General features: G+C 42.3%; 1 protein-coding gene across 1 annotated transcript in view; it reads right to left on the reverse strand.

The window, feature by feature from the left end:
• Positions 1-227: 227 nt before the first annotated feature.
• Positions 228-27,629, reverse strand: part of erbb2 (erb-b2 receptor tyrosine kinase 2) — a 44,255-nt gene continuing 16,853 nt past the window's right edge. Inside the window, exons 2-27 of the mRNA XM_029119987.2 lie at positions 26,496-26,647; positions 25,103-25,289; positions 24,822-24,962; positions 24,527-24,595; positions 22,851-22,966; positions 22,447-22,588; positions 22,192-22,320; positions 21,962-22,088; positions 21,369-21,442; positions 19,276-19,366; positions 16,855-17,057; positions 16,537-16,666; positions 12,016-12,112; positions 10,987-11,141; positions 10,538-10,585; positions 9,482-9,620; positions 8,851-8,973; positions 7,530-7,628; positions 6,973-7,158; positions 6,722-6,877; positions 6,002-6,077; positions 5,553-5,699; positions 5,293-5,390; positions 4,562-4,750; positions 3,448-3,841; positions 228-3,015 (exon numbers count right to left, since the gene is read on the reverse strand). Coding sequence (XP_028975820.1) covers positions 2,639-3,015; positions 3,448-3,841; positions 4,562-4,750; positions 5,293-5,390; positions 5,553-5,699; positions 6,002-6,077; positions 6,722-6,877; positions 6,973-7,158; positions 7,530-7,628; positions 8,851-8,973; positions 9,482-9,620; positions 10,538-10,585; positions 10,987-11,141; positions 12,016-12,112; positions 16,537-16,666; positions 16,855-17,057; positions 19,276-19,366; positions 21,369-21,442; positions 21,962-22,088; positions 22,192-22,320; positions 22,447-22,588; positions 22,851-22,966; positions 24,527-24,595; positions 24,822-24,962; positions 25,103-25,289; positions 26,496-26,647 — 3,845 coding nt within the window. The 3' untranslated portion in view covers positions 228-2,638. The remainder of the gene's footprint in view (positions 3,016-3,447; positions 3,842-4,561; positions 4,751-5,292; positions 5,391-5,552; positions 5,700-6,001; positions 6,078-6,721; positions 6,878-6,972; positions 7,159-7,529; positions 7,629-8,850; positions 8,974-9,481; positions 9,621-10,537; positions 10,586-10,986; positions 11,142-12,015; positions 12,113-16,536; positions 16,667-16,854; positions 17,058-19,275; positions 19,367-21,368; positions 21,443-21,961; positions 22,089-22,191; positions 22,321-22,446; positions 22,589-22,850; positions 22,967-24,526; positions 24,596-24,821; positions 24,963-25,102; positions 25,290-26,495; positions 26,648-27,629) is intronic.

The following is a 27,629-nucleotide window of genomic DNA, read 5'->3' on the forward strand; positions in this document are numbered from 1 at the left end:
TCTGTCAATGAAAAGTTTTATCTCCAAAAAGTAATCTTTTCAGAGACCTAACAAAAATGCTCCTACAGATTTGGAAACACACATATTTTGAGTGACTCTGATTGGTCCATGAAATAGCACAATGAGTGGCGGTGGAGGTAAACATTTCTTTTAGTCAGCAAATGATTTGCCTCAAGGTATTTTGAGGAATTCAATCCATGAAATCATCAGAAACTGTTGACAATACATGTTTTCCAGGATTGTATGAAAGAATATTGTCTGTAACTTTGGAGTCATATAATCAATTTCAATGTTTCGATTTGAGTACATTTTAAAGACAATATGGCAAGTAAAGTTGCAAATGCAATGGGGGAAAAAAAACTGTTCAGTAAATTCAAAAAATCTATCAATACGTTCACCCTTCAAGTGCACTGATACACAACTAATTATACTGGGTACCATAAGGAAGCAAAATGCCAAAATATATATTTGTCCATTGAATTTCAACCAGCTCTTGACTTGGGATAAAATAAGTGCAGCAATGGACAAATTGCAGATTGGATTATGTTCATGAACAAAAAAGGAAAAAAGGAACCGGAACGCTGTTTGCCTAAAATTAGAAGTACCGGGACACTGTTCCAGCCCAAGTCAACCACTGATTTCAACAGCATTTCTTCTTAAAAAATATATTTTCTATTAAAAAAAAACACAAGCACCTCATCCATGATGAACAAATATAGATGTTTTGAACAAACATTTTACTGAACAGGAACTATTTTGATTTCCTGTCAAAAGTGATGCAGTAATTTCTTTCACATGTTAAAAAAGCAGGAAGTGTCTGTGAATCCATAAAATCTCACCCTTTTGAAAATGTTAGATAGTCCCTCTTTCACATCAGAAAACGTACCATTTATCCCTCTTTACAAAGCCAAGACACGTTCACTGGTGGTTGTGAGGACAGTTAGTGAAGGAGTTGTTGACCTTCCCACATGTCTGTAGAGAAACAATGCCTCCATTGACTTGGCAGTTTCCCTTCTTAGCGGCAGCAGTTAAAATGGAAATTGCTAAATTCTGTTCATTATCTTCTAGAAGGCCGGCCAGTTTGTTGCCCAGAGGAATCTGAACTATGCATTGTCAAAAAAACTAAAACAAGTGACACGTTCTTTTGGAATCACATTCTACTCCGATGTGCAGGGTTTTTGTACAACCTGGTGTAAAAATCAGTGTAAAGGTTTTTTCCACTTTTAGGAACAAACTAATTTCAAGATGTATCCAAATACTGTATTAGTATAACTCAATAATTGGGGGAGGGTCCATGATTTTAGAACACAGTGGACCCCATTGTGAAAACCTTCCCGTGCATACCATACAGCAAGGAAAACAACTGAAATTAAAATTCAAATAACCTTTCCAAATGTAAATTAGACACTTTTCAAGCTTTGAAAATTCGTTTTAGGCATTCAACTGAAAACATGGAATTCCACCCACACTGGTACCTTTTACAAATGTCCCTAGAACAATCTAAGAACAATCTTTTTTCCATCTACATATGTGGATGTATCAGGTTAACTATTGGTTTAAAGCCACATTTTCATAGATCCAAACATTCATGAACATGTATTCTGTGGACACAATGGCTCTGTATTCTAAATGCATTATATATACATTTCATGGTGCACAGGTCTTAGCCAGATGGTGAGTAAGACCCTTTTCTTGGGCAGTGAAAATGGCTTTGATTGTACCGAGCCCTGCCAGTTCTTTTTGAGCTGCACGCCAGAATATACATTATTCCTCAAAAGCCAATTATGGCCTCCTGATATAGAAATAGTTGTGTTTTTGCAATGGCAAGATAGCCCTTGCAAAAGGTACACTGGTGTCAATTGGACTGCTTAAGGTAGGTTAAATACGTTTAAAGTTGTATTCACTGGTTTGTTTTGATCTGAAAGACTTATTTTTCATCCACACAACAGGAGACACTTAAGTAGGTATATGTACAATCAAAGGAAAAGTTCAGGGAAATAGACAAACAACGATTCACACAAAAATGACAATAAACCACATACATGAACAATAACTCTCCATTAAAGAAATCCTAAAAACAAAAACATATCTACAATTATATGTCCAGTATAACTTGGATTATTCTCCCATTTATCGTGAGATAAAAAAACATTCAAATCTTTCGCCTGCAAGTGTTGTCACGTAGTCAGTGAACCTTTCAAAGTGTTGTTTAACATTCCTCGAGCATAGAGGATACCATGAGGAAACACGGCAGCCAGAAACTTGGTGCGTACTGAAACAAGGTCAGTGGGCACGCGCCAATAATAACGTCTTTACGTCAATGCTACATTACATTGGGTTGGCGTGGTGTGAAGAACATGGACCAGACTGTTTTCAGGAGACACCAACTGGACTTACTCCGATTGGCCTCCTTTTCACACACCCGGCCGTTCCTGTTCTTGCTTGCTCAGACAATTTCAGACACTCATCATGCATTCTCTCTCACACACCCCTCCAACACACACACACACACACACACACACACACACACACACTAATTCCTATCTGTCATCCATCAACCACTTGCAGAAACAATAGCCTTCTTTTAACCTCCATATTAGGTTTGTGCTTCCTCACTTCCTCCACATTACTTTTTGTCTCAAGAGTGCTCCCTCTGGCCACTCCAGGTGTCGGCGAGGCCAAGGTACTCCGGGTTCTCAGCTGTGGGTGTCACAAAGCCATTCACCTGCCTGGGGGTTGAGAGAAGACCCCCATCATTCTTCCCAGAACCCCGATGGCCTCCGGCCACAGCTTTAGCCTTGGACGCCAGGTCCAGATAGTAGGGGTTGTCAAAAGCAGGGGAGGTAGCGTTGGAGCCCATCCCGGGGACCAGGTACTCAGGGTTCTCAACACTGTGTCCTGAGCTCAGGCCGTTGGGGAGCTGGCGATGCCTTTCGGCCACCCCCTTGCGAGGCAGGGTGCTGGGCCGCTCGCCAGGCCCAGGGCGGAGGTCCTGAACCTCCTGGTTGATGTACTCTAGGGTGGAGATGGAGTTCTGATATGATTTTTCAAGGCAACTAAGGCAACTTTCCTCCGTCTATGCTTTGAATACAGTGTAAATATAGCATAATATAGCACAATCTACGAACAGAAATGACAAAGTAAATTACAAATCAATAGGAAAACACATTTTAGTCATTAAACAGACACTCTTATCCAAAGCGTCTAAAAGGTAGATGATTATGATTTGCAAAGATATTTACCAACACCTTGTCTAAGTAAACGAATGTGTGTAATCTAACCTGGGCTGAAATACTGTTTGTTTTCCCTCAAATGTTTGAGATGTACATTTGTCCTAATCCGCTGGTTCCATTGCCCTCGAAAAACTAAAATCAATCTGAAGTATTTGAAAGAAAACAGGCCTGGGTGAGCACTGAATGTCTGCTATTCACCGTGTGCCTGACTCACCTGGTAAAGCGTGGTTGTGGTTATACAGGTGAACCCTGCGGGGCAGCGAGTGATGATTCTGGGGGTTATAATGATGCGTTGCCAATGGGCCGTCGGTTTCCAGCTCTCCTCCATTGGGGAAGGTTGGGTCTTTGCAGTAGCGCCCTGGACTCCCTGGGGCCTCATCAGGACCCCCGTCCAGGAACACAGAGTCAGAGGTCCCACCAGCGGAGTGGTGGGAGGTGGTGCGGGCCAAGAGGGATGGGTACTGGGGGACCCAAGGACCGTTGGAGGGGGCACTGGCCCCCAGGGGCAGAGTGGGGTACTGGTTCCGCCCCAGGGTGCTAACTGAGGAGTACATGCTTCGCTGGCCGCCCGCCATGGAGGGCTCGCTGTCTAGTCCCTGGTCTGTACTCTGGGGGGTGTAAAGAGAGAGTGTTTGTATTTGTGTAAGAAATTGTGTAAGGGGATATGAAATTAGAATTTTGTGGAAAACCAAAGGGTGTATTAAAGTTCCAAAATTTTGCGAGCTTAAAAAGGACTGAAGAGGTGTAAAAAAAATCTGTGGAATGAGTGAGTTGAACCTCCGAAGTAAAGCCAGTAATTGTGTCCAACTTTTACTCTTCGTCAGTTTGCTCTTATATATGGTCCTGACCCTGTGTGAGTGGTCTTATATGGTCCTGACCCTGTGTGAGTGGTCTTATATGGTCCTGACCCTGTGGGAGTGGTCTTATATGGTCCTGACCCTGTGGGAGTGGTCTTATATGGTCCTGACCCTGTGGGAGTGGTCTTATATGGTCCTGACCCTGTGGGAGTGGTCTTATATGGTCCTGACCCTGTGGGAGTGGTCTTATATGGTCCTGACCCTGTGGGAGTGGTCTTATATGGTCCTGACCCTGTGGGAGTGGTCTTATATGGTCCTGACCCTGTGGGAGTGGTCTTATATGGTCCTGACCCTGTGGGAGTGGTCTTATATGGTCCTGAACCTGTGTGAGTGGTCTTATATGGTCCTGACCCTGTGGGAGTGGTCCTATATGGTCCTGACCCTGTGTGAGTGGTCTTATATGGTCCTGACCCTGTGTGAGTGGTCTTATATGGTCCTGACCCTGTGTGAGTGGTCTTATATGGTACTGACCCTGTGTGAGTGGTGTCGGGAAGCGCCATTCGGGGCTGAGTTTTCTGCCTGGGGTCGGAAGAAGTTGGGCTGTGGCACCAGGTACTCCTCAGCATCCAGCAGGTCTCGGATTTCTGCTCCCTCCTCTTCCAGCAGCATCCTGAAGAACTGACTGTCCACCGGACTAGACAAACTCATCTTGTCATCATTCTAGGGGCAGAAAGGGGAGGGCGGAAGGAGAAGAACCATGGAAAAGAAGAAATTAACAGTAATAATAATAATAATAATGTATGTAATTTGTAAAGCCCTTTTCATTATAGAGGAATAATCTCAGGAATAAGTGCATTAAAATAATAAAATAATGAATAAGTAAATAATAATACTAAATTAATAGTAGAACTATCAGATAAAAATAGAAAATGTACAGTACAATTAAATTAAACTATAATAATAATATATATAATAATGTACAGTGTACATTTGATTAAAGGGAAGGGTAGGCCAACTGAAAAAGGTGTGTCGGCCTGCTGTAAAAGCCATGACTGTCTGTGCAGCCCTGAGGCTGAGGTGAAGAAACAAGAAAGGAGAATCCACAAATAAGCCGCTAAGCAAACAGATGGTGAGGGTTTAGCTACACATACAGCAAACAAACTCACGCGCACCCTGCTTTCACTTCATTAAAAAAAATGATACACTCATACCAGGAAAACACCTATTCATAAATCAGCGGAGACAAACAAGAGGAAACGCACCTGGATGACCACGTAGCGAGGTGGGTCGCGTGCCATGACGCTAAACTCCGTCACCAGCTCCTTGAACTTTGGCCTGCTTTCTGGGTCAATCATCCAGCCTGTAACACACACACACACGTCACCACACACATACATAGGTCTGAACTAATCAATCAAGTTAAAAAGGAATTTGGATTGTACCGACCATTAAATAGTTACTTTTTTAAAGGTGTCCCATCCCACCCTTTTCTGGAATAACTATGAGTTTTAGTGCCACTCACACTTGACCATGATCATGTAGACATCAATGGTGCAGATGAGGGGCTGGGGGAGCCTCTCGCCTCCCTCCAGCAGTTCTGGGATGTCTCTTGCAGGGATCAGATCATAGGGCTTGGCCCCAAAGGTCATGAGCTCCCATACAGTCACACCTAATGAGATAGAGATACAGTATATAGATTTACGAAAACTAACATTTTGGCTCCAAATGCTCAACAACAAAGTTTGGTGTAAAAAAATTCCTTCTGAAAATCTACATTACGTAATGTTTGCTAATTTTTCCCCCCAGTTACAGTGTTTTAATATGCTTAAAAGAATATTGCAACATTTCTGGATTTCCCTACAAGGACAGCCAAAAAACACTTCTAAATCTAAAATAAAACAGTTGATATTGATGTACAAGCAAATTTTCTGCATAGAAAGTATCAGAATGGGCTTGCACAGCTGGACTGACCATAGCTCCAAACATCGCTCTGGTGGGTGAACTTTCTGTGGAGGATCGATTCCAATGCCATCCACTTAATGGGCACCTGAAAAGCACAGAGACATTTAACAAAAGTAGATATCAAATAGTTGTACTAAGTGGTAGATGTGTGAACAGTTGCACATATCCTTTAACTATACTTCTCATGGGAAAAACATATTCCCACTCAAAATCCCATCTTCCCTCATGTCTAACCCTAAGAGATATCTAAAACAAGTATAAAACACACCCGTCAAAAGTTTGGACACACCTATATATTCCATTACACATTGTAAAATAGTAGTGTAGACCTCAATATTATGAAATAACACATGGAATGATGTAGCAACCAAAAATGTGTTACAATTCCATAAAATTACTTTTAACAAGGCACATCTGTTAATTGAAATGCATTCCTGGTGACTACCTCATGAAGCTGGTTGAGAGAATGCAAAATGTGCAATGCTGTCATCGAGGTAAAGGGGGGCGACAGTGAAGAATCAAGAATATCTATGTATTTTCATTTGTTTAACCCTTTACTACATGAATCCATGTGTTATTTCATAGTTTTGATGTCTTCACTATTATTATACAATGTGGAAAACAGCAAAAATAAAGAAATACCCTTGAATGAGTAGGTGTCTCCAAATGTTTGTCTGGTGCTGTACACAGAAAGACAAACTAACAAACTCAATAAACACAGTGCCTTACCTTCCCTCCATCCGCATGGTACTCCGTTTCGTCAATATCCAACAGACGAGCAAGGCCAAAGTCAGTGATCTTGACGTGGTTAGGGTTCTTTACCAGGACGTTACGGGCTGCAAGGTCCCTGTGGACCAGACGAACCTCCTCCAGGTAGCTCATCCCCTACAAACACACACAGGCACACTGTTCACCCACACATCGAAATGAAGTGGCTAAGAAATGGACGAACAGGTGGACTGTTCATATCCTGGTCTCACCTTGGCAATCTGCACACACCAGTTGAGGAGATACTGGGAGCCGATGTGGTCCTTGTTCTCTCTGACGTAGTCCAGCAGGCATCCATACGGCATGAGCTGGGTAACCAGCTGAACTGTGGAGGTCAGACAGATTCCCAGCAAACGACACACGTAAGGACTGGCCACACCAGCCATAACGTATGCCTCCTGTGTGTGTGTAAGGGAGAGAGAGGGAAAGTGTGTGTGTGTGTGTGTTTGTGTGTGTGAGGGAGAGAGAGAGAGAGAAAGTGTGTGTGTGTGTGTGTTTGTGAGAGAGAGAAAGTGTGTGTGTTTGTGAGAGAGAGAAAGTGTGTGTGTGTTTGTGTTTGTGAGGGAGAGAAAGTGTGTGTGTGTTTGTGTTTGTGAGAGAAAGTGTTTGTGTTTGTGAGAGAGAGAGAGAGAGAGAGAGAGAGAGAGAGAGAGAGAGAAACAATAGAGTATAAAAAATACAAATTATGAAAATGTAGGTGTGCTAACTTGACCCGAACCTTGTATCGTATTTGCATGCTGCCTGACAGGGACTTTAAATTTAGACTCACATCAAGGATCTCCTTGTTTGCTTTGGGCGAGGTGTTCTCGCGCAAAACCTTGATGGCAACTGGTATCTTGACATTCTCCCCATCGGGAGCCCACGCCCCCTGCAATGAGGACAGTAAAATAATTATGCTGTAACAACAAAATGAAATGTTTATATGTAAAAAGTTATATTTCCATTGAATGATTTTTACATAAAAATATTCAACCTCATCTGCATTTGGATAGGAACTGAGATCTGGACCTTGACTTGGCCATTCCATAACACTACATTTCTTGTCTGCATTTGGATCATTGTCCTGTTGCAAGGTCCATGTTTGCTTCTGCTTTTTGACAGATGTCCTCACACTGTCTTCAAGAATTCTCTGGTACAATATGAAGTTCATGCTGAACTCACTGATGGCATGTTGGTCAGGCCCGGAGGCAGCCCTGAACTTAATGCAATCGCCTTTTCTGTCAAAAGATGCCAACTCCACCTTTGATTCATCTTTCATTGATGCAGTAGGTTTGGTCGTTACCCAGGTGTTGTCTGGCAAACGTCATTAGTTTGTTGAAATTCTATATTGAGAGCAGAGGCTTCTTCCTTCCTGACCGCTCATGTAAGCCAAGTTGCTACTGTCTCTTTCTGACAGTTGACTCATACTAATATTAGACTTCTATCAGCATCTTTTGGTCAGCTAATTAACTAAATCTGTCTGGACAACCAGTACTATGTAAATTGCCATTGCCGGAATGACATACTTTGGATTGCTTGGACTAATGGGCATCAATAATCTCGAGGGCCTTAGACAGGAATTTTGATCTTGGCATTGTGTTACCACAGACCTATTAGGACCAAACCAGCGAAGGTCTCTGATTTTTACGGGAGGCCGTATCCTCCCAAGTTACTATCGAATGATCATTTGCACCCGTTTTAGCCCACATGATTCTAATTGGATCCATTTTATATAATGTTTAAAGTAGGGGTGTACAAAGTTTGCTAAACTGGGTTACCTTTATCAATTAATGTGGTTGGAATTTAGCTCAAACAGCATCACAGTGTCAAAATATGTAAAAAATAAATAAATAAAACCTTTCCAGGGGTTGCAAGCTATTTTTTGTATCATACAATCATTATTTGTTGGCACTGATTTATTAGACAATTTAAAATAAAGCCAAATAGTCACACCCACACACACCCACACCCACCCACACACCCACACACCCACACACCCACACACCCACACACCCACACACCCACACACCCACACACACCCACACACACCCACACACACCCACACACACCCACACACACCCACACACACCCACACACACCCACACACCCACCTTGTAGACTGTGCCAAAAGCTCCTGAGCCCAGGACTCTAAGCTTCTTTAGCTCTGTCTCCTTGAGGATGCGCATCTGGGCCTGGTTGGGCAAGGCACCGCTGGGAGTCAGAGGTTCCACTAACTACAGACAGAGGACCAGAGGTAACAAATACAAATCATTCCTGCAGCTAACATTAGAACTGCAATAGGGGGAGAGCTTACATGTAAAAAAAAACTAGCTATCAAATTATTCTGATTACCACAAAATGTATTTGGAGAAACAAATGGAGAGAGTTCAGAAAGATGAATGGGTGAAAGCGATTCCAGGTGCCGTTACATGTGTATGTAGTGTGTGAGAGAACTTCTCTGAGAGTCCTATTGTAGCAGCAGGATCAAAGGTCAACCCACCCGTGCCTTTACTGATAGCAGCAGCATCCAATTGAGCAGTGACCATTCCTTGCCATGTGAGCAACATGAAGGCCTGGTTTTCAGTAACTTCCTCCCATCAAGGTAAATGGCATTAAATAATCGGATCACATCCGTATCTGTGAAATTGCTAATATCCTTAGGGATACTCGCTTTGTCCTAATACCCCATGCCCCCCTAATAACCCCAGTGATTCCAGCGGTCATGACCGCGCCCACAACCACCTCATGCTCCTGCAGGATCCTCCTCATGGTCTCCTTCCTCTTCAGCCGTTTCTGTCGCTGGAGGTAGAACACCAGCAGACCCAACAGGATCAGGAAGAGCACTACCCCGCCCACCGCCGCCGCGATCGACGTCCCCGGCCTGGAGAAACACAAGGCAATGTGAAGATTCTTTAAGAAAGTACGTATTTTATAACTGCCTCTCTTAAACAAATGCTAAAATCTTGGCTTCTTGTGAATGTTTGGTAAAAGCATTGGAGTAAGAGGTAATTCTAGATAAGTAGGAGGCAGAAGTTATTCTCGATAAAGAAAACAAAAGGCTCCAAGATGATACTGGGAAAACTGAATATACTGAAAACTGAAATACGACTTGCGCAAAGGCTCATGTTAAAACAACCTAATCGGGGGTTTAAAACAGCGTAATGTCAAGAGGCATTCAACACAGCATAACTAACTATTCATTTTCAAATGAATTCATTTGGGTTTACATGTGAACCATAAAGAGCCACCCGTACTGTACAGTTACGAATACGTGTACCGTTACAGCCTTACTGCGTTGTGATTATGGGGTTTTATGTATAGACAGATGAGAAAAAAATCTATTAAACAAATTTTAGAATAAGGCTTTAACATACCAAATGCATGTAAAGGGAAGAAGTCTGAATATAATCTGAATGCACTAGTTCAAACCTAAACCTAACCTGTTGAATCCCCTATATGTCCCACTGTACTTATTTAAATGTTTTTTTTATTTATTTGTACATGTTTTGTCTGTCTTACATTATTTATTTTGCTTTGTGTATTGTCTTTGATTACATTTAAATACGTTTGACCGGGTCAACCCTCGAAAATGAGAATTGGTCCTCAAGTGACTTACCTGGTTAACTAACCTTTAAATAAAATAACACGCAAAAAACTGTAAAAAATGTTAGCTGCAGTACATGTGCAAACACACGAACACCCACACAGAGTACATGAAAGTGGTGCAATTGTCTTATGAAAACACCCCAATGACAAGTAAAAGGCAATCAATGGGATGGCTTAGTATGAAAACCCTACCCGGATTTAGGATGGATGGGGCAGCCTCTGTCATCTTTCTGATTGCACCTAAGAGAAAGAAAGCAGCTTTAGAAATGTGTTGTTTGTATAGTATTGGTTAAAATGTATTGGTTAATGAGTTAATTAACAAAATATTTGAAACAGCATTGAGAGGTCTGCGTGTGTTCTCATGTCCTATTTGGGTCGGCATGTCTCATCGGTGTGTCTCATCTGATTTGGGCTGGTATGTCTCATCTGTGTGTCTCATCTGATTTGGGCTGGTATGTCTCATCGGTGTGTCTCATCTGATTTGGGCTGGCATGTCTCATCTGTGTGTCTCATCTGATTTGGGCTGGCATGTCTCATCTGTGTGTCTCATCTGATTTGGGCTGATATGTCTCATCTATTAAGTTCCAAAATCCCATGTGTGTGTGTATAATAGCAATCAGCCTGTGTGTGTGTGTACTCACGACAATGTGCAGTTGGTGTCACAGGTAAGGCAGTGGCCTGTGTCATTGCTGTACTTCCACACAGTGTGCTGGTCCTCCTTCAACCCACTGGGACATTTCTCCACACAGAACCCAACGTCCTGGTGGTGGAGGCACTCCGTACACTGGTGGGCCCCCTAGGTGTAAGAGAAAGATTATTTTTTTGTGGTTGCAAAATCAACAACTTTCTACATATTATGCGAGGGTTTGTATAATATAATACAATATAATTTGACCAATCATCGTACGAAAGTAAAAAAAAAAAAAAACAGGGCTCTATTTCAACCAATCACTGGCACATTCAAACACATTACACAGTTGAATCAAGCTCCAAGCCACCAAACGTATTCCCTCGCCATTGCGTTTTGGTGCCAGACTGGACAAACCCATTGCACATTCCCTGCAGAAATTCTTAATAATAGCAGAAAATATAAGGCTTTTAGCTGGTAGATATTACAAAAATTCCCTGCAGGATCTTGGAAGGACTGGAAATTTTAGGAGCTCATACACACCCCAAGACAGAAACACACGGGCACACAGTTGATTAATTCTATCCTTGTGGGGACTAGAAATCCAAACAACTCCATGATCCGTAACCCTAACCTTACCCTCCACAACTTAATATTTATGCCTAAAATGCAGCTTTTGTTGCCCAAGAGACTCAGTTTCAATTCATGAATTTGGACAATGCTAATAATGCTAACTCCAGTCTGGGACAGAGTTGAAAAATGGCTTGTCATGATAAATGACTCCATGGGCATTCAAAAACCACTCAATGTAAGTGTTATTTCACACAAATATGAATCTAGGACAAACTATGCCTTTTACCTAGTCTTAATCCTAACATCCTTGTGATGCCTAAACCTTAAAGTAACCTAGAAATGTACTTCTTCCTTTAGGGAATCAGCAAGGTCCTAATGAAAAGATTTCTTTCATGTTTTCCTATCCAAATTCGATCTGATAAACCAAAGCATGCATGTGCGCACACACACACGCACACACGCATCTTACCGGGCCATGGCACGAGATAGAGCCATTGATGGGTCTACACTCTGGGTGACAGGCGCCACAGACTCTCTTGGTGATGTCGACAAACTCCCTCTGGGTCCTGCACCAAACACATCACAATTATCATCACGACCATCACAACATCATCATCATAGTAATTACCATCACAGGCACATCATTACTGTCATAATCCATCATAGTTACACAATCAGGGAGAAACTACTTGCACTATATTGAAGTTGTCTGCTGCAATCCCCTGAAATATTTTCCATTGTCATTAGTTTTCTACCCATATGGAAAAGTAATATATGGCAATATGTGTATGTAACTTACGTCTTATATGAGCATATTTGTTGTAAACATATATTTGGTTTGATCGACACATTTGTGCAAATAGGTCCAAATAAAATAATTTGTCGGATTTAAATATGTAATTAACATATATGATCATGTTTTTTAAAATATATGTGAAATCTTTGGCCATATATGAGATTACCACATATATTAGATTTAATATATATGCCCATATGATAGATTTCCGTATGGGTTTTGACACTATTGATCACTGCCTTCTCTTATAGACTGGAAACCCATATTGGGCTACGTGGACATGTTCTAGCCTGGTTAAAATCTTATTTATCTGAAAGATATCTGTTCGTATGTGTGGATGGCATATCCTCTGAAAAATCTAGGGTATGTTTTGTTGTTCCTCAAGGCTCGGTTTTGGGCCCATTATTGTTCTCACAGTATACAGTGGGGAGAACAAGTATTTGATACACTGCAGATTTTGCAGGTTTTCCCACTTACAAAGCATGTAGAACTCTAGGTACACTTCAACTGTGAGTGACAAAATAAAAACAAAAAATCCAGAAAATCACATTGTATGATTTTTAAGTAATTAATTTGCATTTTATTGCATGACATAAGTATTTGATACGTCAGAAGGGCAGAACTTAATATTTGGTACAGAAACCTTTGTTTGCAATTATAGATCATACATTTCCTGTAGTTCTTGACCAGGTTTGCACACACTGCAGCAGGGATTTTGGCCCACTCCTCTACACAGACCTTCTCCAGATCCTTCAGGTTTCGGGGATGTCGCTGGGCAATACAGACTTTCAGCTCCTTCAAAAGATTTTCTATTGGGTTCAGGTCTGGAGACTGGCTAGGCCACTCCAGGACCTTGAGATGCTTCTTACGGAGCCACTCCTTAGTTGCCCTGACTGTGTGTTTCGGGTCATTGTCATGCTGGAAGACCCAGCCACGACCCACCTTCAATGCTCTTACTGAGGAAAGGAGGTTGTTGGCCAAGATCTCGCAATATATGGCTCCATCCATCCTCAATACGGTGCAGTCGTCCTGTCCCTTTTGCAGAAAATCATCCCCAAAGAATGATGTTTCCACCTCCATGTTTCACGGTTGGGATGGTGTACTTGGGGTTGTACTCATCCTTCTTCTAACTCCAAACACGCCGAGTGGAGTTTAGACCAAAAAGCTCTATTATTGTCTCATCAGACCACATGACCTTCTCCCATTCCTCCTCTGGATCATCCAGATGGTCACCGGCAAACTTCAGACAGGCCTGGACATGCGCTGTCTTGAGCAGGGGGACCTTGCGTGCACTGCAGAAGTTTAACCCATGACAGCGTAGTGTGTTATTAATGGTTTTCTTTGAGACTGTGGTTCCAGCTCTCTTCAGGTCATTGACCAGGTCCTGCCGTGTAGTTCTGGGCTGATCCCTCACCTTCCTCATCATCGATGCCCCACGAGGTGAGATCTTGCATGGAGCCCCAGATCGAGGGAGATTGACCGTCATCTTGAACTTCTTCCATTTTCTAATAATTGCGCCAACAGTTGTTGCCTTCTCACCAAGCTGCTTGCCTATTGTCCTGTAACCCATCCCAGCCTTGTGCAGGTCTACAATTTTATCCCTGATGTCCTTACACAGCTCTCTGGTCTTGGCCATTGTGGAGAGGTTGGAGTCTGTTTGATTGAGTGTGTGGACAGGTATCTTTTACCCAGGTAACGACTTCAAACAGGTGCAGTTAATACAGGTAATAAGTGGAGAACAGGACGGCTTATTAAAGAAAAACTAACATGTCTGTGAGAGCCGGAATTCTTACTGTTTGATAGGTGATCAAATACTTGTCATGCAATAAAATGAAAATTAATTATTTAAAAATCATACAATGTGATTTTCTGGATTTGTTCTGGATAAAAATTACAGACCTCATGTAGGAAAACCTGCAAAATCGGCAGTGTATCAAATACTTGTTCCCCCCACTGTATGCTGCCTCTGGGTGATGTAAGCTGGAATCACAATGTCAATTTTAACTGTTACGCTGATGACACACAGTTATATATTTTGATGAAGCATGGAGAAGCCCCAAAATTAGCTACTTTGGAAGCATGCGTTTCATTTTAGGAAGTGGATGACAGAGAACTTCTTGCTTTTAAACTCAAGAAAAACAGAAATGCTCGTTTTAGGACCCAAGAAACAAAGAGTTTTGTTGGCAGATCTCACTTTGAACCTAGACGGCTGCCTGGTCGTATCCCAAAAAACTATAAGAAACCTTGGCTTGAAATGAAATGAAAAATGAAATGAAAACCTTTTATTGCCCCGTGGGGAATTTGTTTTAACCCTCGATCCTGACCTCTCCTTTGATGAACATATAAAATCTTCAAAACATTGCAAAAATCTGAAACTTCCTATCAAAAACTGATGCAGAAAATCTAATCCATGCTGTTGTTACTTCTAGATTACTGCAATGCTCTTCTTTCTGGTTACTCTGATAAATCAATAAATACAATTTCAATTAGTGCTGCACACGGGTGCTAGAATCCTAACTAGAACAAAAAAATCTGAACACATTATTCCAGTACTAGCCTCTTCACATTGGCTGCCTGTTAACCTATAAATCAATACATGGACTTGCTCCTGCTCACCTCGCTGAAATGATCCAGCCATACATACCTACACGTAACCTTAGATCCCAAGATGCAGGCCTTTTAATTATACCTAGAATTTCTAAACAAACAACCAGAGGCAGGGCCTTCTCTCATAGAGCTGATTTGCCAATTAAGGTTAGAAATGCAGACTCATGCTGTCCACCCATGCTGTCTTGCCAGGTGGGCTCTCATCGCCACTGGGATGCCCTCCCTCCAATGCCATTCAGGGGCGGAGTCACTGACTTGTTGTTGTCTCTCTGTTGCACATTTGCGCAATTGGGCTGTATTCTGCTGGCAATACTCGGCCCTCATTCAGGGTTGTTGTGGTTGTTGGGGGTCCCTTTGGTTGATGCTTGCCAATGTGGGTGGATTTATTTCCTCCCTGTTGGGCCATGTCCAGGGCCTCCCCCAGATAGGGCCACAGTGTCACCGGACCCCCTGTCTCAGTTCTTACGCTGCTATATTATTGTGCCGGGAGAGTAGGGTCAGTTCTCCTTCTCCACTATAAATCATTGTAGATCTAAGGAATGCATTTTTCTACATTTTCCTTGTCTCCTGCCCTGTTTGAAACTTAGGAGGACATGAGGTCTTGGACCACACCTCCGGAGTACCTGGTTTGAAAGTCTTGTTCAGCTGCCACTCTGCTGACCCTCATCTCCCCCCATGTTGTCCCTGTCCTTGTCCATCTGGTCAATCTTCTGACCTGGACTAGATTTAAATAGACTCTGGACTTCGCCCACATGCATTTATTCATTATTACAATTTGTCCTCTTAATATGTTCACCCGGCACAGCCAGAAGAGGACTGGTCACCCCTCTGAGCCTGGTTCCTCTTTAGATTTGATGCACTGTGTGTTCTGACACCTTTCCATCTGTGTCTGCATTAACTTTTTCAATTTGAGCTACAGTTGCATGTCTGTTGGATCGGACCACATGGTCAAGCCTTTGCTCCCCACGTGCATCAATGAGCCTTGGCCGCCCATGACCCTGTCGCCGGGTTCACCGCTTTTCCTTCTTTGGACCACTTTTGATAGGTATTGACCAACGCAGACCAGGAACAACCCACAAGGGCTGCAGTTTTGGCAATGCTCTGACCCAGTCGTCTAGCCATCACAATTTGGCCGTTGTCAAAGTTGCTCAGATCCTTACACATGCCCATTTTCTCTGCAATTTTAAGGACAGAATGTTCACTTGCTGCCTAATATATCCCAACCACTGACAAGTGCCATGGTAATGAGATTATCAGGTTTAATTACTTCACCTGTCAGGGGTCATAATGTTTTGGCTGATCGGTGTACGTTCACACAAATTAAATCTCAGTCTGCATTGACTTCTCCTCAAACTTTCTTCAGACACATTAGTACTATCTCTGCAACCTAAACCATCTTGTACTAGCTACTACTGTGTCAGTCTTGTTTGGTAAAGGAAGTAGAGAAGACAACTCGTGTTCTTGTTTTAAATACAGTCTTGTAGATGTTTGAGGCAGAATTCTACATAGGGCACCTTTAATGTCCAGACCCAGAAGCCGACAGAAGGTAGGTTTGTGTATAAGCCACGTTATTCGGCTTTCTCTCACCCTTCATAAATGTTGCACTCCACCACACACTCCTTCCCACGCTGGAATTTGGAACAGGCCACACACTGGGTGGGCCCAGGACCCCAGCAGCCATCAATGCACAGCGGGTGACAGGTACGTCCCTCTGACACTAGAAGGTGAAGACAGGAACAATTTGGTTAGACACAGCAAACAATCATTTCTCTTATGTAAACACATTTGAAGCTACACACTTGACATCCTCGCACATGCATGCTGCGGTTTCAACACGCAATCACACAAAAACATCTGTGTACACAAAACATGCTAGAAAGGTTAATACATTCATGTGGTGCTTACCACACTTCTCAGGGTCCTGGTTGGAGTTAACGATTCGGTGGGGCCCCTGGGTGGGGTGGAGTAGGGCCCCCCAGGGAAGTTCCTGGGTGAAGCAGAGCTGTGAGTTGTTGTGGAGCAGAACCAGACCCCCACTAATGCTCTGGAGTGAACGGAGACCCAGAGAATGGATCTGTATTGACTGGATGGCCAAAGAGAACACCCCCCTAAAAGACGGCGAGGAGAGGAGGTATTGGAATTGAATGAATACCTCTTATAGAAGAAGAATGGAATGATAAGTGTTGCTTTAGTAGTACAGGCACCATATTGCTCTGGCCACCTTGAAGAACAGCAAGTGAAAGAAAATGGGATTGAACACTTGGTTAAGGAATTTAAAATTCATTTGGAACTATTAATCTGAATGGAATTCTGTAGCCTAAGGAGGTCCAGTAATCTAAAGCCACTACCAAAGTACAGCTACAGCATTGGTAAGAATCCAGCCCACTGCTCTTTTTTCTTTTTATCCTTATGTATTTTCCTGTCCAGGAAAGCATAGAAATTATTGATTCATTTGAATAGAATTTCACTTCCACACCCAGCAGAAAGCAATAAACTCCGGGCCACAATGATACAGCTAAACTATGAAGGAGTGGAAAAGACCAGTGGGCCACGCAAAAGGTCCCAGAATGCAGGATATCAACTGGCGACACACTACGGGAAACCCAAAATCTCCTAGGCTAATTCTTGCCGCCTCCACTTCAGAAGCCGACATCAAATCAATTTACCCACAGAAAATATTAACATGTCATAAAGCAGTTTGTTTCTGGGATTTTACAACTAACAACAACTGTAAATGGGAGTTACCAATCCCATTATGTTAAGATCAAGTTTCTGGCTCATAGTGTTTTTTTTATCAGAATGTTGAGGCAACTCACATGGGTTGACTTGAAACAAAATATATTTCTCATGACATTATAGATTAATTGTGTTTTAAAAAAAAGTATGCCTGTACTATTACTGGCTGATTTGGTGATATTGAGTTCAGGTAACTGTTTTAAAAACATTACGAAACGTAATACCCTAATGTTGCTATATGGTTTCACACACTAGATTAAGCACTTAAAAGTAAATTCATTAAGAGGATTAAATTCATTAAGAGAATTACTCTATCCACTCTACCCAAGTGATTTCACCAAACTGACAGTTACGTGACTTGTGTTTCTGGGGATGAATTACTTGTTTAATTTAGATAAATTTATTTAATGAAAATATTAGGGTGAACATGACCAAAATCCAGGCAAAAATGTATGCTTCATATGAAATATTCCCAAAAAACAAGACACTAGTTATCAGAATGATATTTGACTTTTGCAGAAGCATCATAGTTTCGTTACTATCATATGTTGCAGACACGTTCAATCTTGTTTTGTAATAATTAAGTAGCCTGTAGGCTACATGGGGGTAGAAGAACAGCTCTGTTGTCTTTGCATGGAAATTAAAGACAAAAATAACTGAAGTTCAGGCTTGACTGCAAATGCATAGCGCATCCAGCTAAAGTTTACACTCGACTGGATAACTAATTCACATGTTTATCTATGCTGGAAAATTCTCCAGTTCTTAAAATTATGAAAGATGTTTTCCAAAACGTTTGACTTTCTGTTTTAGAAGTGTTAGGCCCTAGAGACTAAAAACACATGTCACAATACTAATAACCAAATAACTGCTGCTTCAAGCACTGCTGCCTTCCCCTCATCTCTGTTGTTGGGCATGCAAGATCAAGTAAGTCTCAATTAAATAGCCTGTAGGGTAAAAGCTTGTGCATGGGTGGAGAAGTACAAGATGTCTTTTCAAAGAAATTAGCTTCCTTCCATCCTACCGGCATTAAAGGCTATCATTTTCGGCTCTGCATCTACCGAAACATTAACTATAAATGTTAATAACACATACAGTACAATCAGTAAGTACTTGGAGACTGATACAAAAACCGGCGTAATTGTCCAAATACTTATGATGCAATAAATATTTGGCCAGTCAAACAAAACCTCCCTGGGTGGGAGAAGATGGGCAGGTGCGACCTCAAAAGCTATGGGACCAAACTGAAAGCTTGCTGAATAAAACAGATAGAGGACCAGGTAATCATTAGCTTTTATAACTCAAAGAACACTTCAACTAGATCCTTGGAACCTGAACCAAAAATGTCAGAACTGATTAAACCTCTATTTAACTTTTATTTATTAACAATGATGGCCTGACAGGAGGAACATCCCTACAAGATGTGAAAAAGATGTAAGAAAGCTATTTTGCTTAGTGGTGTGGTCTCCTCTGGGGTTCCGCTGGGATTTGTAATTTAAAAGAGACAGCCAGAAAGTTAGATATTAACTGACACTGATAGGTTAGCCAGACAGACAGATTAACAGAGAGACAGTGATAATTCCAAAGACTTACATGTAGAGCATTCTTCCTCTGATCACTTTCAGGTTCTCAAATACACCCAGGTTAGTCCAGTTTGCTGGCCACGCATCAATGTACAGATATCCTGTAGGGGATACATGCACACACATACATTACAGAATCAGGGCTGTTCCCGAAAGAAGATAAGAGCTTTTGTAAATGGCTGTGGGTGTTTGTGCATTTGAGTGCACGTACGCAGGCATTTGCCATGAAATGTGTATGCACGTTTCTGTGGGTTTACATGACATGTTGCTGTTAGTTATGGCACCTTAGAAGTATAACTCTAATCTAGGAAAATTTGCTGATAAACAAGAAGTGCTTGAACTTACCCCACTATGTCAATGTTGTAGCATACAGTGAGGAAAAAAAATATTTGATCCCCGACTGATTTTGTACGTTTGCCCACTGATAAAGAAATGATGAGTCTATAATTTGAATGGTATATTTATTTGAAAAGTGAGAGACAGAATAACAAAAAAAATCCAGAAAAAAGCATTTTTTTTTGCTTTTTAATGAGTGAAATAAGTATTCGACCCCTCTGCAAAACATGACTTAGTACTTGGTGGCAAAACACTTGTTGGCAATCACAGAGGTCTGGAGAAAGGCCACTCCAGGACCGTAATGTGCTTCTTCTTGAGCCACTCCTTTGTTGACTTGGCAGTGTGTTTTGGGTCATTGTCATGCTGGAATACCCATCCACGACCCATTTTCAATGCCCTGGCCGAGGGAAGAAGGTTCTCACCCACGATTTGACAGTACATGGCCCCGTCCATCGTTCCTTTGATGCAGTGAAGTTGTCCTATCCCCTAAGCGAAAAACAACCCCAAAGCATAATGTTTCCACCTCCATGTTTGACGGTGGGGATGGTGTTCTTGGGGTCACAGGCAGCATTCCTCCTCCTCCAAAAACGGCGAGTTTTTGATGCCAAAGGTCTAAAATTTGGTCTCATCTGACCACAACACTTCACCCAGTTCTCCTCTGAATCATTCAGATGATCACTGGCAAACTTCAGATGGGCCTGTACATGTGCTTTCTTGAGCAGGGGGACCTTGCAGGTGCTGCAGGATTTCAGTCCTTCACGACATATTGTTTTCTTGGTGACTATAATCCCAGCTGCCTTGAGATTATTGACAAGATCCTCCTGTGAATTCTGGGCTGATTCCTCACTGTTCTCATGATCATTGCAACTCCACGAGGTGAGATCTTGCATGGAGCCCCAGACTGAGGGAGATTGACAGTTCTTTTGTGTTTCTTCCATTTGCAAATAATCACACCAAATGTTGTCATCTTCTCACCAAGCTGCTTGGCAATGGTCTTGTAGCCCATTCCAGCCTTGTGTAGGTCTACAATCTTGTCTCTGACATCATTGGACAGCTCTTTGGTCTTGGCCATGGTGGAGAGTTTGGAATCTGATTGCTTCTGTGGACAGATGTCTTTCATACAGGTAACAAGATGAGATTAGGAGCACTCGTTACCTGTATAAAAGACACCTGGGAGCCAGAAATCTTTCTGATTGAGAGGGGATCAAATACTTATTTCACTCATTAAAATGCAAATAAATATATTTTTTTAAAAGAGTGAATGTGACTGACTGACTAATTGACTGACTCTTGTTAAATAGCGTAGTTGTTAGAGACACCGACTCCCATGCAGGGGACCCATGTTTGAGTCTCACCACAGACAACTAACGCATTAGGATTTGTTCAGGATGGATGGTTGAAGTGTACCTATGATGAAAATTACAGGCCTGTCTCATCTTTTTAAGTGGGAGAACTTGCACAATTGGTGGCTGACTAAATACTTTTTTGCCCTACTGTAAATGTCTTCACTGACAAAGTCCGAAAGAGAGTCATGTGTGAAGGCTGACCCAGCAGGTAGCTTCCAGATTCTTCCGGAGCTTCTTTTGGGGTCGTTGGTGCAACACTGATTTGAGGGTTGCGGGTATGTTTGACCCACAGTATTATTTCTAATGTTATATTGTGTTTTTGTAAGCAAATAAACACTTAAATTTGTGTAAACCTTTTCATCTGGGCATTATCAGGGACATAAGACTTTTGCACAGGTACTACATATCAGATGTTTCGTACCAGTGATCTCCTCCAGATCTTTAAACGCCTCCATTTCACTGATGGTCAGACCTGTCTCGTTAGCATTTGAGTCCCTGGAAAGAGGAACAGAGAGTATTGTCAATATGGACATGATCACCGGCATTACAGTTCAGTGGGACTAAGGTGATGATCTTTCTGGCATAACCCAGCGTACTGCCATACAACTAATTATCAATGCAATTCTTCCATATGCGACATTTACACCAAGATCAAGTTCTTCCATTCCATTTCAATTTCAGTATACTCAGGAAGACAGCAAATAAATAAGAATACAGGAGAGTTTACAGAGGAGAACACACATTAAAGGACAAAAAGAAAAGCTAAGAACACCCCATTGAAATAGAATGGACCCCAACCCTGCCGTAACACATCCCTCAGTGATTCACAACTGGACCAGATACTTACACAGCTGGGTTCAAACAGGACTTTAAATAATTTCAAATACTTTACTCTGCATGATTGAGCATGATGTCCACCTAGGTTCAGACCAGGTTTGAATTTGGCAAGGACAAATCAATACTTGGTGTCTTGGTGGGTCAGATAAACCAACAAAAAATACATTAAAATGTTACCTTGTGAAGCTCTGAGGAAGGAAAGCCAGACTGCCATACAGCTTTTTACAGCCGGTGAACTGGGCCACATTGGACGAGCTGACCCAGGAGGAGGCCTGGAGATCACCCATGCCCAGACCGTAACACACTGTAACACACCCAGACACAATCAGGCCGATTAGCCGGCACAAATCCTACCGGTACATGTGGAACACATGAGAGCACATCCAAAGTCAAACATATAAAAGTACCTTTTGGACAATCCCCTTCACACTTCTCACACTTCTGAGTCTCCTTCCCATCAGGCTGGGTGATAATCACTTCATGGTCAGTTTTGGGACACACCATGGTACAGGCAACCTCAATGGCTAAGTAGTTATCTACAGACAGAGAAAGGGAGAGAGAGATTACAGAGACATATCACTTGGCAATAATCAATTTTAAAAAATATATTTCTGTGTTTTCTTTGGCATTGTACAGCATGTAAAAGAAAGAAAGAAACTCACAGGGACATGTCTTGACACATGAGGCTCCGAAGCTGAACTTCCTGTTGGGGTTGGGTATGGACTGGAAGGTGGTCGGTACGTAGATGTTTGGGGGAGGACAGTTGTCCTTACACGTGCCGCTATCATTGAAGTGACGACATGACTGTAAAAAAACAGGCACTTCTTTAGAAGTTCCTCAGAAGAAACTGATAAGACATGTTAGGTATCAGATTGGCATTTCGCTGACGCCGTGCCCAAAGATACTGCAGTGGCCCAATGAAAGGTTCAGCTTCTCCTGAAATATTGGCAAAGCAGTTCCTTCTTTTCTTCTGCTGATGGTTGGTCACAGAACTAATGAGACACTGTTCATATTTAAGACGGGGAGTTGCTGTGTGTATGTTTGTGCATGCGTCACTGTTTCTCACCAGACAGTCAGAGTCTTTTGGCCCGGTGCAGCCGGCAGCGCACTGGCTGTGGCAGCAGTCACTGGACTCATTTCCCTTACAGCGCAGACACCCCGATGAACAGCCCACGTGGGTTACTATAGGATGAGAGAGCAACTGATAAATTGGGGGTTGGGGAAGAAACATTGTGCTGTTGTTTAATCTCTGTAATACAAAAAAAATAAAAAATGATGGGGGAGAAATGTCTTTAAAAAAAATGGATACATTGATTCTTGAAAGTAATATTGACCAAACCCTACAGTGATTGGTCAATATTTTTGTATAAAATATAAAAATGTACTACTTATCTAAAGGACAAAAATCATATATTGTTATTTGAACAAAAGAGGTTATTTCAACAACAAAAATCAGATTTCACGTGTGCAAAAATATGTGAACCCCTTAAATTCAATAACGTGACACCTCCAGTAGCAGCAATAACTTGAAGCAAACTCTCCAACAGCCGCTAATGTTGCTGACAATGTTTTAGAGTTCTTTGCACACTCCTCCTTACAGAACTCAGCCAAATCAAATTATGTTTGAGGGCTGGATAGGTCAGAATGTTGACAGTCACAAATCAAAAGACAATCTTTCCCCAGTGGTAAATTTGCATGAATGTGTTGGGTCATTGTCTTGTTGGAAGAAAAATGTTCGGCACCAACTTTGACTCCCTGAATTATGACAGAGGTCTGAAAATCTCCAGATGTTACGTTTGGGTTGGCATTTATGTGATTTATTATTTATCTTAGGGATATTTTTGGAAGGGTGTCCACTCGTAGACAGAGTTGCTGTCATGTTAAATGCTCTCCATTTGTAAATTGTTTTGCCTCACTTGGATGGATTGAGCTCAAATCTTTTTGAGATGGTTGTACACCCTTCCCCAAACTGATCTGCTCAAACTTCCCTCTTCTGAAAGAGATTTCCTTTTCTCTCGGCATGGTGTGTTCTGCATTCACCGGTAAGGGTAACACCAAACTGACCAGATTCCTTGTCTCTGTCAGAATTCCACCTAAACTCTTTCCTAAGGTTCCCTCCTTTAATTTGTTCATTTGGTACCCAATTATTTACCCACCTGATTCTACCCACCTACAAGATTTAACCAATGCAATTTGGGGTTCAGTTATTTTTGCATCTAAACTAATTTGTTCTTAATTTTGTTAACCTTCTAAACACAATGTCCTCTAAAACAACATATTAGTAACTATAAACCATTTATGTCAGATAGAAAAAACTATGGTTCTGATTAAATAAAGATTTCATGGTGAACACTAAACAAATAAATAATTACACAAGGGTTTCAAACACTTTCAAGCAGCACTGAATGTGAAGACGAATTAACAGATTGAGAAAAGAAGGGATGGACAAACAGAAAAGCAGACATACAGACAGACAAAGACAGACTCAATGAGTGGTAGACAGGCAGCCAGACAGACAAAACATACAGCAAGGCACAAGTCAGACAAACATACTCATAGATCTGACAGAAAGACACACAGAAAGGCAGGCATACAGACAGGCATACAGGCAAAAAGACAGACAGGCTGACAGGCATGCAGACAAACAGGCATGCAGACAGGCAGGCATACAGACAGGCAGGCATACAGACAGGCAGGCATACAGACAGGCAGGCAGGCATACAGACAGGCAGGCAGACTCACAGGTCTGACAGTCCTGTTCTGTCTCTCCCCAGCAGCCCCTTTCTTCACAGGTAGTGGAACACTTTGGACCTGGGACAAAAATAAATTAGAGACAGATGGTCAACACTGGCCTGAATAAACATTGACCGGAGACAGGCGGGGACGTGTGCTGACCGAACAACAACCTCTGGAGACAGACCGTTAAACAAGCCGACCACACTTCAGCCATAAGGGCAGACCGGTCAGAGATGATAATTGACTGCAAATATTCCAGTGTGTGTGTGTTTACACTCCCATTACAGGAACAATGACTCACAGTTAAGGGCACGGGCCTGCAAGCGGAGGTATTTGGTGTCTGTCCTCTTTTCATGAAGTGTGTCCCTCCACTCCATGTGCTGGGGGTCCGGAAAACAGAGCTGAGGGTTTCCCCAAAACATCACTCCACCCAACAGGATTTCTAAGGGGATGGGGGAAGAAATTCTTAGTTCAATATTGGCCATGGGAGAACCTGATAGAAAAGCCTGCCGTTATTTGAAAACTGGCCCATAAGTATCCTACTAAACGCCTTTGTTGGGCGGCTTTTGAAATCCCTTTTACCTGTGAGATTGCGGAGACGGAGCGTCCTGAGGCCCCGCCCCCCTCTGGGGAGTGTGTTGTCCAGGACAGCTAGGGCGTAGCTGGAGTTATACAGCTGGCTGCCACGGATGATGCGCAGGTTGTCCAGCGGCACAATGCTCACGGACACGTGGGCGATCAAGACATAGCCCTGCACCTCAACGATGCTCTGCGGAGGGAGAAGGGGTGGGTAACCAACTGGATGTGTAGCTAGCTAAACAACAATAAGAATGCTAATGTCAATTTAATTAGCTAATACTTTTTAATTGCCCTGTGTCGGTGGATGTTTTGCTTTAGGACCAAAAGACTGGTTAAGCGTGTGGAAGCCCTGCCGACCTGGGGCCTCTGACAAGACAAACCAAGCCATTGATAAAAGGGGAGAACAGTTGAACTCCTGCATAGGACTAACTGAAAGAAATGATACTGTGATTTATTATGCAGAAAACTGAAGGAAAGTAAGACAGATCAGTGAGTACACTGAAAGACTGTGCCAAACACTGGTGTTTTACCCTAAAGTCCAAAAATGTTTCTGTTTCCATTGACACAGGCCAGCGCTAGTCGGCCACTAGGCAGTGGCCGAGTAGCCCGGGTCTCACTTGGTGCCAAGCCCCAGACTTTAGGACTTAGGGCGGGGTTTGCGAGTTGACGCGTTACGTGCTGTGAAAACGTGGCATGTTGTGCAATTCGAATAGCGATGTGCATCGCAACCAGAAAAACAAATTGCGCTGATAGTTTACTCCTCCCTCCCCACCTGAGCCCCTCTTTAAGTCCATGGTACCAAACGTATAGTGGAAACAGGAAAGTTTAGAGCCAACATTAGCATTAGACACCGGTGTCGCCCTGGTACCAGTATAAAGCACCTGTGGAAATGCGGCACAACTGACAAACCATTACACGCATTCACATTACGACACATACAGATATTTGTGGAATCTCCAACCTTATGGGTCACAAAATTATTCCCATTCAAAATCCTATTTTACCTAATCCTAACCATAACCCCAAAATCTATTTAAAACCTGGGCAAAATTCCAACCCTACGCTAAAAATAGCTTAAAGGTCAGACTTTCCATGTTTTACTATACTTGTGGGGATTTTCTATGCACACACATGCACGTGTTACTCTACATTTTGGGAACAAATGTATTTCCATTAAAAATATTTTCTATAACCCCTAACCTTAAACCCCCATTTGAATCTTAACCCTAAACTTAACCCTAACCCCAAGCTTAAAAAAAACCCGTACCAGATGTGTCCTAACAAGCCATGATTTACCATGGGTTACTATACATATGAGGACTCCTGGTGTATTAAACCCTGTGCACAACCCATTGTGGGGAATAAAACTTGAACATACACACACACACACACATACCTGTAGGAATGAGAGGTCCGGTTCTCCCTGGAGGTGGGTGATCTCCAGGTTGCCGTGGACCACTTGGCACCCAGTGTAGAGCAGCCGCAAGGTCTCATATTGGTTCTCCAGACTGGAGGGCAGGGCCAGCTGCATGTCTGTGCCCAGGCATACTGACAACACGCACAGACAGATACATTACCACACGTTTACATTTCCAGTCAGAAATCAGGCGCACCATTAATATTAAATGTGACCGGTACTTCTCCACTGTTTGGTATTACCTAACGTAACATATGCCATCCATTTTGGTTCCCGAGTCTGGTGTTCTGGGCTCTTAAGAAGGGTTTTTTATCTTATTCACAGCTTGACTTTGCCCTGCTCTTTCTACATACCTGTCTCCCTAGCCTCTCCTTTCAGTCCTGTCAATAACATTTATAAAATAAACCCCCAAAATATCTACAAAAAGAAATGTAATACATTTTAATAATTATTTTTAAAACATGGATACATATTTTTCCTTAATGGAAAATATACGGTAAATCACAACTTCCTTTTCAGCAGCTACATGTAGTCCATCCCCAAATGCAACATGACAGATACCGTCATTTGCATATGGGCTATATTGACATCATTCTTGGAAGAGTCCTTATGTGAACACAGGAGAGCCTTCAGATAAAAACAGCCTCCCATGGCCTATCTTACACACACACCCGCACACATCTTTAGGGGGTTGTAAATGACTTCCTCCCCAGATCTCTGAAAGACTCCCATTAACACTTCTATTCAAAGCTCCTTCCGAAGGTCCCCCAACACCCCCTCTCCCCCTGCTTCCCCTCATTCTCCCTCTCACCATCACCTGGGTGACGCAGGATGTAGAGATACACAGTTCATAAGTTTGCATACCCTGGCAGAAATTGTGACATTTTATTTAAGGATAGTGATCATATGAAGCCATTAATTATCACATAGTTATTTGGCTCCTTTTTAAATCATAATGATAACAGAAATCACCCAAATGGCCCTGATCAAAAGTTTACATACCCTTGAATGTTTGGCCTTGTTACAGACACACAAGGTGACACACACAGGTGAAAATGGCAATTAAAGGTGAATTTCCCACACCTGTGGCTTTTTAAATTGCAATTAGTGTCT

This window comes from Esox lucius, chromosome 5 (genome assembly GCF_011004845.1).
Source record: "Esox lucius isolate fEsoLuc1 chromosome 5, fEsoLuc1.pri, whole genome shotgun sequence".
Lineage (NCBI taxonomy): Eukaryota > Metazoa > Chordata > Actinopteri > Esociformes > Esocidae > Esox > Esox lucius.